We start from the raw sequence: 10,046 nt of genomic DNA, 5'->3' as shown, positions 1-10,046 counted from the left end.
AATCTGTATATGTTAAATTCCAATCCAGCGTAACTTGCTGGACAACCTTCACACCGTCTGACAAACATTCTCAGAAACACCCAACCGTCAGTTTCCATCCAGTCACTGAAACGACGACAGCTTATGAAAAGAGAAAAACTTTATTCAACAAAGCAACAATAGTTATACAAAAAATGTGCTCTCACTTTTTTTTTGCGCTTGGAAGTTCTTTTACATTTTTTTTTTCAACATTTTCCACTTGTTTTAATCCATTTTCTGTCTTAGGTGGAAATTAGACCTGTCAACATTCTCCAGAGATCTCTGATCCTGACTAAAATAAAAAATAAAAACCTGTACAAAAAAAGAAAATAGACAAAATGTGAAAAGAAACAAATGACAAACGATAAATTACATTCTTAAATCTAATCATCTGATGTCATGTTATGTGCTGTGACGGTATAAATAATTAATTGAATTTAAATTAAATAGCCTATTGAGACAAAGAGCTGCTAAGAAGTGAGATCACCAGGATGTTGGACAAAACACAACACAAACACCACGTTCAAGGATGAAGCTGTTGATCTAGCAAATATCGCAAACAATGAAGTACAGTGCATCAAAAATTACTTTGGTGGCAAGGTTGGCTGTCTGATGGAAGGAAGGTTCTGGCCCTTGTAATTTCAGTTATAAAAATATCTCCATGACTTGTAAACAAAGTAGCCCTTAAGACCTCCCCCCCGAAATGTCTTTGGAAATCTATCACTTATGTTTAAAAAGTGACACTGGGATGGATGTTTCCTTCTGCCCTTGTGCCCTGTTTCCAGTCTGCTGACGGACGAAGAGACGTCTGTCCCCAACACACCTGAGAACACCATTACAAATATGTCTGGTTGCTATTTGGTCCGCTTCTTCCGAACAAAAAAAACAAGAAAGGACGAAAGGTGCCGTGTCTATCACTTAACGCGCCATGACCACGTTGACTCTGAGACGTTTGAGTAACAACGACGCAGACTGGCCTCATCGACTCATCTTACTTTACAGTTATGTGCCAGGACCAAAGGGACCTTCCGTTACGGCACAAATGTTGTTCCACTATTCACATTATCTGAACTTGAACATCGGCTGGGCTAATTGGCGACTCTAAATTGACCGTAGGCGTGGCTTTGAGTGTGAACGGTTGTCTGTCTCTATGTGTTGGCCCTGCGATGGACTGGCGACCCGTCCAGGGTGAACCCTGCCTGCTAGGATAGGCTCTACCCCCCCCCCACCCCCACCCCACCCCGTGACCCTTAACAGGATAAGCGGAATAAAACGGATGGATGGATGGAACATCGGTTGTTGTAACTTCCTCGATACTTCGCTCGTGGACTGAAGTATAAGGAAGAAAAGTAGTAAGGATGTGATGAATGTGTATTCTAAAGAGCTGTAAATGCTACACAGAGCACCATAGTTTCTCAGCGTGTGTGAACAGTTCGGGTGGATGGAAGGGCTTCCATGATGGAGTGGTTTTTAGGGGTTTTTGTGGGTCTCGATGCAAAGGATGATATACTCGTTGGAACAGCTCCGTGTTTGCTGACCCAGGAGCAGCCCTGACATCAGGCTCGACGACTGGCCCGTGACAGACACGTGGTCCGCTCGCCACGTCTCGCAGTGTTTGTCCACCACTCTAAGACCTCTGCTGGTGGAGCCGTGCCAGATGCTCTTCTGAGGCCTGGAAGATGGAGGGCGAAATGTGTTGATATGACCAACGGACACAGAGGCCACTTTCCTCCCAGCTAACAAACCCGCTAACACACGCTAACGTTTGCCTCTAGTCTGCGATGGGAGATGGTTATTCAACTTCTGGCTCCAAACAGCATTGAACTCCCTGACTTCTTCTAGTCTTGGTCACAAATTCAGCACCAGCGCTGAGTTTGTGTTTAGCATTTTGAGTTTAAAAAAAAAAAAAATCAGACTAGAGTTAAGGTATTAGGCAGCAACACAGAAATGCAGTCACTCTTTGTCTACGCTGTTTTCTGTTGTGTTCATGATGTTGAACGAGATGCACCGAGAAAAACAGCAACTCATCTACTTGCAACTGAAGGAGAACAAAACATTCGCAGGTCAGCAGAAATGGAGTGGAAAGAAACTACAGAACAGGTAGGATGTGAACTGACCAGAAGGGGTCCGCTAACACGTCCCGTCCATCAAAGGAATAAATGGGTATCCTAGCATTCACTGGCCCCCCGTCTCCATTGAAAATTGACCGCCAGTTCCTGAACATCACATCTCCCTGAAAGGAGACATCTAAGGTTAGGAAAATGCAGAAATCAAACAACCAAATGTTAGCAGGGCAGGCTAACCCTGAGGTTGGTAACTGGCAGAGTTTCTCGAAAACCGGGATAGACCACGTGGACCAGGTCTTGCATGTGGGATGAAATAAAAGCGCGGTAGTTCGGAGCCAAGCCCATGGCTTTAGCCTGCTCATAACACAGCCGGTCAGCGGAGTCCAGCCCCATCATGTCCCCCGAGTGGGGCTGATTCAAGGCCACCAGGTTGAGCTGGAGGGACAAGACGCAAAAGACCTATTAGTTTAAAAACGTTAATTATAATAATAATCATGTTACATAGAAAAAATACTCCTACACTTAAACAAAGACTGATGAATACGCACCCTGTCCTTAACTGATTGGACTCGTTCCATCGTGTCTCCTCTTATCTGATATGCAACTCGAGGCTAAATGGAGTTAAACAGATGTTACCATTGCAACATTTCCATAATGTTGTTTATCTACATTCAATAAGGCGTGCTGGAGTGACTCGAGTGGCAAAAGTACACACCTCATCTTGCGGTATGATGTTATTGGAGAGGTAGATCAGACTGCCGAGCTGTGGGGACAAGACAAGGCTGTAGCTTCTCTATGTTGTATTATTTACACTCACCTTGTCCTTATGCTACCAGTTTCAGGGTAAAATATGAAAAATCTGATTTTTTTTTTATCCATCAGCTTAAAAGCATGAAAGACCCTTGTCTGCTGTGGGGAGAGTGTTTGGCCTTGGCGGGGAAGCGTCACGAGACCCAACTCTTCCTTCACTGGTGTTACTGATGACGCGCGTATTTTTTGGTGCTGATGCAACTTCAGTGAGAAGTGGACCTTTTTATGAAGTGAATCGTGAAACCTGGATGCGGGCACCCAAACAAGCAGGACAACTTCTGCTGTTACGGCCTTTTTCTTTGCCGCATCAACGAGGCCGTCATCAAACCTCATTCTGGCAGCTCTGCTTTGCTTCTCCATCATACCAACGTTGATGCGGCGTTTCAGAATTAACAAGAGTTAACGCTGCACATCTTTGGTACAGAATGCGTGAGAGTGTGCACCTGAATCTCTTTCCATCCCTGCAACACCTTGAGGAAGAGACTTCCTGTCGTTGTGACGTAGGCCAGCGTCCCCTCGGGGTCTCTGAGAGTCTGCTGCATCATGCTCTCACGGCTAGAAAATATCTTCAGCTAAAAAAACACAGAACGTGGCGCAAAGTTTTTTCATGTTTCTAAATTGTAATTCATGTATAAACGGCGTTTATGACAGCAGGAATGAGCTGAATTACAGATGCTGCATTTCCTGAAGGTCCAGGAGGTCCAGGTGGTCCCGGTGGTCCAGCGATGGTCACGGCTGCCAAACCAGAAACATGGTTCAGACCGACAGAGTCTTTATATCAAGATTTAACATACAGCAGAAATACTGACAGACAAGTTGTACCTGAGCCGTATCTTGAGGGTGACCCAGGGGGTCCTGGAGGCCCTGGTGGCCCAGGAGGACCAACATGTCCCGGTCTGCCAAATCCCGGGATACCTGGTGAGCCAGGCACCCCAGGGGGGCCTGGAGGGCCGAGCACCGACTCTCCTTTGGGTCCCTGAAATGTGTCAGGAAGAGTTTAGTAATTAGTTCAACAGATTGTGTCACCATAATGGTTTCCACGAAACCTTGACTCACCACTGGTCCTGGTCTACCGGGGAAACCTGGTGCTCCAGACAGCCCTGCCTCCCCCTTGTCTCCTTTCTCCCCTTTGACGCCCTTGTCCCCTTCTTCCTCCTGAGAGGAATCACACACATTAGGTCATATGTGAGTGTAACGGGACAGCAAGTCAACATGTCGACAGAGAAACACCGAAAAGGTTCAGCGGAAACTCACCCAACCTCCTCGGGGAAGGAACGAGTCTAGCAAATAAAATAAATAGAGAGAAAAGGAAGCTGAAAAACATTGATTCCCATCAAAGAAAATGTGTTACGTGCTGAAATAAGAACAACAAAATTATGATTGAAATGCACTTTTTTTTTAACTGAGACACGACTAACATGGTGGTGCCGGTGTGCCAGGAAGTCCTCTTTCTCCTCTCTCTCCTCTTTCTCCTTTCGGTCCCACCTGACAGTTGCCTTCAAGAAAAAAACCCACTTTGAATCAGAAAAGAGGAGGAGTTGGAGCCCTCACCCACACTCCCACCCATAGACGCCGTGAACCAAGCTAGAGGCAACATGGGGAACCAAACCAGCGCCCCTCTGTGTTGGTAGGCAGGTCACTGCACCACCTGGGCGCCAATACTGAAATGTTTTGATGGACCAGAGAGACTTCAGGACTCGTGATGACGCACAATCAGTGGTGTGCACGGGGGTGGGGGTGGCAGGGTCGTCACCAAATTGTTGAGTTACGGCCCAATTGTTGATAAACGTGCACAAAAGTGCCCTCTTGGGAGCCAAAACCCATGTTAAAGTGCCCTCTTGGGAACCATAAAACCCATGTTAAAGTGCCCTCTTGGGAACCATAAAACCCATGTTAAAATGCCCTATAGGGAGGCAAATTGCACCCTAAAGTGCCCTCTTGGGAGCCAAAACTTGTGTTAAAATGCCCTCTTAGGAGCCAAAACCCATGTTAAAGTGCCCTCTTGGGAGCCAAAACCCATGTTAAAGTGCCCTCTTGGGAGCCAACATGCATGCTAAGAGCCCCCGCAAAACGCACTCTAAATTGCCCTCTTGGGGGCCAAAATGAATGTTAAAGTGCCCTCTTGGGTCCGAAAATGCACCATTAAGTGCCCTCTTGGGTGGAAAATAGCGCCCTCTTCATTGGCGAGAACCCGCTGTATGTGCCTGTTTTTTTCTTTCGCCCCTGCCCATCAAAAACTCTGTGCAAGCCACCGCAAACAACATAATTCAACCTACCTGCAGTAACGGTGCCGTTGGAATTAAGCTGAAACAACAGAGAGCAAACGTGAATTTGGAGCCCACAATCACAACCAAATTCCTACGCACTAAATATCATGGTAGTATTCCAAGAGGGTGAAACTTGTTAGACACATTCCATGATCAAATACTACATCTTCTATCTGCATTGGTACTGCAAACAGCAAGCGGATTTTTGATGTTGTTGCTGTTGTGGATGGGATTTCAGTACCTTCATCTGGTTTGGGCAATGTACCTTCACCTTTCCAGATTGGACATGCAGCATGCAGGAAGCACTCTGAGTGGTGGAAGGTTAGGAAGCACCAATGTCACACAGAGCCGAGAGGTGAACCGCGCGCCAACACAATTTAATGCATGAGATAGAGATCAGGCAACACGGAAGGATGGAAGATCTTTTACCAGAGGAAATTAATGGTAGTTCAAGAAAAAAAGAACCCACAGTTTCTTGTGTCATTTGAGATGAATGATGGCGGCTGGGTTGATCAGACACTTACGGGCATTTTGCAGTGGGGTCTGGGGGGGATGGGGAACACAGTCTTCAGAGACCAGGGGAGGAGAGGAGAGGGTCAGTACATAACAATACACACAACTCAGGTGATGAACCGAACCTGAGTGAGTGTGTGCTTACTCCTTTGGGACAATTAAATATTCCCGGGCGGCCCGGTGGTCCGGGAGGGCCAGGAGGTCCCTGAAAAACAGAGTAAATGGACAAAAAGTAGCAGAAAAAAAGAAAAAAACAACAACAAATTATTCAGTAAAGAAGCCAGTTGATAAAGTAAAATTATGAAATGGGTGCCAATGTTAAAATGTCAACTGCAATTATTCTATAAATCAGATTTATAAAGATTTTAAACAGCCTTTTAATATTATAGCCACTCACCGGGAGGCTGAAAGAGTCTCCTCGCTCTCCTTTAGGTCCCATCATGCCTGGACGACCCTACAAAACAACAACAACAACAACAAAAAAACAACAACAAAAAAACATTTATAACTTTTTCTTTCTGGAAAGTTGGAAAAACTGGGTAGTCGGGTGCCAATGTAGAGTTTTGTTTCAGAAAAAATAAATAAATTAACAAATCATCACACAGCAATGACATCTTTGAAATAGGTCTATGAAGCTTTTTGCCCTTATTTTTATTTATCTTATTTTTTTCTGTCCATTGATGAATGAAGTCATCAATACAGACAGGATGGCTAGACTAGCTGTTAGCAACGTAGCTAACTCTAGCTAATTTAGCAGCCAAATGTTGGTTGAAGTGAGGCCAATAATAAACCGGTCTAAATGAAAATGCCATGAATTAACACACTCCTGAATTTTTTCAAAGCTTTTATGTACCTTTAAAAAGGCAGTTGCTAACAAGTAGCTAAATGCTAAAGCTAGCTGTTGCCGATGTTAAAGTTGTGCCGGCAGTATAGTTGAATCATATCATGTTAGCTTTATACTATTAGCAACTGCATTTGCACTTCAAATACACAGGAATTGTGCTTATTTGTGAAAATATGATGAGGAGTGAAATGTGAGAGTTCAAGATCCAGAGCGTTGGAATCCCACTGGCTCCTGGTACAGGGGACCCACGGTGATGCGAATTCCTGACTGGCCTTCAAACTTACGTCATCCTTGTGGCAAACATGCAATTTACCCCAAAAAGACAAATGAAAGCACAAAAGAATGTGTGTGCGGCTTCTTTAACCTAAATCTGGCGATTAAATGGAGATGGTGAGTGCTGGGCATGTTTAGTGGGTTCATGGTGCTTACAGGTCTACCAGTAAAACCAAACTCCCCCTTCGGTCCAGGTGGTCCCAGAGGTCCCTGTCAGGAATTTAAGAAAAAAAAAAAAATTCTTAAAAACGTCTTCATCCAAGTAAACAGGAAAATGAGTTAAAAACATGAAAAACGGTAATTGCTTGCATTTGGAACTCACTTGAATTCCAGGCAATCCAGCGACACCAGGATCACCCTGGAACAAAAGAAGACTTGAGGACATGTTTTTACAGTCAGGAAAACTAAAATCTGCAATGGGAAGTAAAACCTTGACTCCTTTGGGTCCCATTGGTCCGGGCAGACTTGACGTCATGGATCCATCTGCTGCGATGACGAATCCTGGCTCGCCCTTTTCACCCTGCGCGCACACACACACACACACACACACACACACACACACACGAGCGAAACACAGTAAGTAAAACAGAAAAATCAACCAGTAGAGAAACCCGACGTAAAATTTAAAACTGAATATTTGACATTATTCTCCCTTTGACGCAATGTGCAGGTCATTTTACGTTAGTTTATGGACTAATGAACCTAATGAACCGTCGCGCAAAGACAAGCCGTGTAAGCTGGATGGCAAATGTCAGATCTTAGTTAATGTTCCTGTCTGCTAAAGGGGAGGAGAAATGAAGGAGTTTGGCGGCCATTTTCTGAGGGTTTCAGGAGGTTTTTCTTTTTTTCAAGGTGTTTGATGTCTTAACGGGTTAAGATGTACTTACCTTCAGTCCAGGAGGCCCTTGAACACCTTGGAGCCCAACGTCACCCTTAGGGCCTTTGCTTCCCTTCAAGCAATAAAGATAAACAACTCATTAGTAGACGATCACGTCACAAAATTAAACGTCTCGGTGCTGAAGTGTGTCGTGCCAGGATTTAATATTCAAGCCAGACTGATTCCTCTCAGTGATGAACACGTTTGTGCTCTCGCTCGGCCGTCTAATCGAGGCTGTTTGGAGCGGAGCGGGACAGCTGACAGCTCTCTCTGGTTCCTCTCTGATCCAAATTGTTGGTGTGATACTCACAGCGAGTCCCTGAGCTTCAAAAATCCCTGAGAAGTTGAACGCGCCATCTGTGTCGTTGAGTAAAAGCTGAGGGAGAGAGAGGGAATAGAAGAAGAAGAACAATGTGAAATAACGGTGAGTCATGGAGCAAATCCACCCGGGACTCATCTACCAGGGATGGACAGACGATACGTCTCCACATTCCCATCAGTCTCTCCCCTTCAGCCCAAAACAAAGCTGAAACACGAAGGTCGCGTGCTTCTTACATCCTGGAGGTTAATGATGGATCCTGGTGGTCCGGGTGGCCCTGGGGGTCCAGGTAGACTGAGCCCATCCCGTCCTGGTTCCCCCTGAAAAATTAAAAGTGACATTTTAGCATTTAAATCCACCGAGTCCTGCAGGAAACGTTCCAGAGGACGGGCGTGAGAACGTTACTCATGAGCTCAGGTTGAACCTTTTGTCCCGAAGCACCTTTGTCCCCCTTTTGTCCCTGGAAAAGACAAAATCAAACATCCAGTCAGGTGAACATTCGGGTTGCTCACCAGGGATCGTGTCACGCGTATTTACTTCATAACTTTGATTGTTGACAGTTTCATTTATGTATTCCAAACGTCTTCGTTCTGCTCAGCAGCTCAGCTCGTCTGTCACGAGGTCAAACACAACAAAAATCTCCTACTTTGTTGTTTGTGACAAATAAAAGTGAATATTCGAGTGCTGCGTGTGCTTGGTTTCTGGCTTCTGAGCCACTGCTGAAGGAAGAGAGTTCATCTGATTTCACAGCTCAGTTAATCAAAGTTGATCCGTTCACTGACCTCTGCCCCCTTTAACCCCTCCAGTCCCGGAAACCCTGGTCGTCCAAACATGCCTGGCTCCCCCTGCAGGAACCGCGGGACGGCGAAGGATTTAAGTCACATTCATGAGTTATGGCGATGAACTGTGATGCCTCCGAGACTCTGCCTCACTCACCTTTGACCCCGGCTGTCCAGGAGGACCCTGTAAACCTTCGTCACCCTACGAGAGGCAAACAAAAAAAAAGAGGTTTTTGAAAAGAGGTTTTACTGCCTGTTCACCCAGAGCTTCACCCTTGGGGCCTTCGGCTAATTTACACGTTTTCATACATCAGCAGACATCTCACCTTGGGTCCTGGAAGTCCAGGGATTCCTGGAGGACCCTGGTGAGAAGCAGACAAGCAGAAATGATGGAGCACACCGTTGTTATGGTGACGCACAAAGAGACTAAAGTGAACACTGGCTGTGCAGAGCGGCCATCGAGCCCACGCGCTCAGTGACGCCGTACCTTGGGGCCTCTGGGCAGTTCAGCTCCAAAACCGTCTTGTGTCCCTGATCCTTCCAGGTCCTGAGGGGAACGGTAGCACTGTGAACATCTCCCACGTGCTGGTCTCCAGAGACTCTAACTAAGAAAGCCTTGAATCCCCAGATCGGCGTCACCTGAGTGGCACCCTACCCCCCCACCCCTTCCACTCACAGTGGACAGTGAAAGAGTCTGTACCTCCCAGTCCAAGGCGAAGCCTCTTGCAGGGGGTCCTGGAGGTCCAGGAGGTCCAGGTGGACCCCTGGGACCAGGCGTCCCTTCCGGTCCCTCTGACCCTGGAGTTCCTGGGAACCCTGGTGGGCCCTGATCTCCCTGGGTGAGACACGTGACAGCGAAACAAACCAAGTCAAATCACGGTGAAGTGAAAAAACGGGGAAGAAACCATTTGGATAAGATGAAAGGAAAACGTATACTATTATAATACTGCAACACACAGGATGATGGGGTTCATAATTCAGAGTCTACCTTTGGTCCTGCTGGCCCACTCACACCAGGATCTCCCTGTCAAACAAAAATCAATTTAATAAAACCACTACAAACATGGCTGCCACACAGACCAGTTGATCCCTGTTTGTTTAGAGTCTCTTTGTCACCGCAGCTGCAGGAGAACTAAACCAACCGGAGGACTTCTGTTCCCAACCTGCTGCATTTGGAAAGCGTCAGAAGAGAAATTCTGTTGTGTGAATCAGACGTAGCCAGCAGGCTCAAGGTCGGACACGCAGGTGTTTTCTGAACAGCGGGAGAGCGCTCAAGACTT

General features: G+C 46.2%; 1 protein-coding gene across 1 annotated transcript in view; it reads right to left on the bottom strand.

Moving 5' to 3' along the window:
- Positions 1–132: 132 nt before the first annotated feature.
- The window catches only part of LOC147241369 (uncharacterized), a 52,271-nt gene continuing 42,357 nt past the window's right edge, over positions 133–10,046 (bottom strand). Inside the window, exons 17-45 of the mRNA XM_086191647.1 lie at positions 9,755–9,790; positions 9,467–9,601; positions 9,254–9,313; positions 9,093–9,128; positions 8,924–8,968; positions 8,770–8,832; positions 8,412–8,447; positions 8,224–8,307; positions 7,979–8,044; positions 7,679–7,741; positions 7,222–7,311; positions 7,114–7,149; positions 6,948–7,001; positions 6,072–6,128; positions 5,820–5,879; positions 5,686–5,727; positions 5,403–5,468; positions 5,171–5,198; positions 4,313–4,390; positions 4,149–4,207; positions 3,951–4,049; positions 3,717–3,870; positions 3,565–3,629; positions 3,338–3,466; positions 2,800–2,847; positions 2,633–2,695; positions 2,322–2,519; positions 2,136–2,251; positions 133–1,690 (exon numbers count right to left, since the gene is read on the bottom strand). Of these exons, the coding sequence (XP_086047773.1) occupies positions 1,489–1,690; positions 2,136–2,251; positions 2,322–2,519; positions 2,633–2,695; positions 2,800–2,847; positions 3,338–3,466; positions 3,565–3,629; positions 3,717–3,870; positions 3,951–4,049; positions 4,149–4,207; positions 4,313–4,390; positions 5,171–5,198; positions 5,403–5,468; positions 5,686–5,727; positions 5,820–5,879; positions 6,072–6,128; positions 6,948–7,001; positions 7,114–7,149; positions 7,222–7,311; positions 7,679–7,741; positions 7,979–8,044; positions 8,224–8,307; positions 8,412–8,447; positions 8,770–8,832; positions 8,924–8,968; positions 9,093–9,128; positions 9,254–9,313; positions 9,467–9,601; positions 9,755–9,790 (2,268 nt within the window). The 3' untranslated portion in view covers positions 133–1,488. The remainder of the gene's footprint in view (positions 1,691–2,135; positions 2,252–2,321; positions 2,520–2,632; positions 2,696–2,799; positions 2,848–3,337; positions 3,467–3,564; positions 3,630–3,716; positions 3,871–3,950; positions 4,050–4,148; positions 4,208–4,312; positions 4,391–5,170; positions 5,199–5,402; positions 5,469–5,685; positions 5,728–5,819; positions 5,880–6,071; positions 6,129–6,947; positions 7,002–7,113; positions 7,150–7,221; positions 7,312–7,678; positions 7,742–7,978; positions 8,045–8,223; positions 8,308–8,411; positions 8,448–8,769; positions 8,833–8,923; positions 8,969–9,092; positions 9,129–9,253; positions 9,314–9,466; positions 9,602–9,754; positions 9,791–10,046) is intronic.

The sequence above is a fragment of the Aulostomus chinensis genome, chromosome 21 (assembly GCF_037954235.1).
Source record: "Aulostomus chinensis isolate RoL2024-O1b breed Wild chromosome 21, RoL_Achi_v1.0, whole genome shotgun sequence".
Lineage (NCBI taxonomy): Eukaryota > Metazoa > Chordata > Actinopteri > Syngnathiformes > Aulostomidae > Aulostomus > Aulostomus chinensis.
Note: the sequence above shows the minus strand (reverse complement) of the source record. Positions and strands in the feature narration are given on the sequence as shown.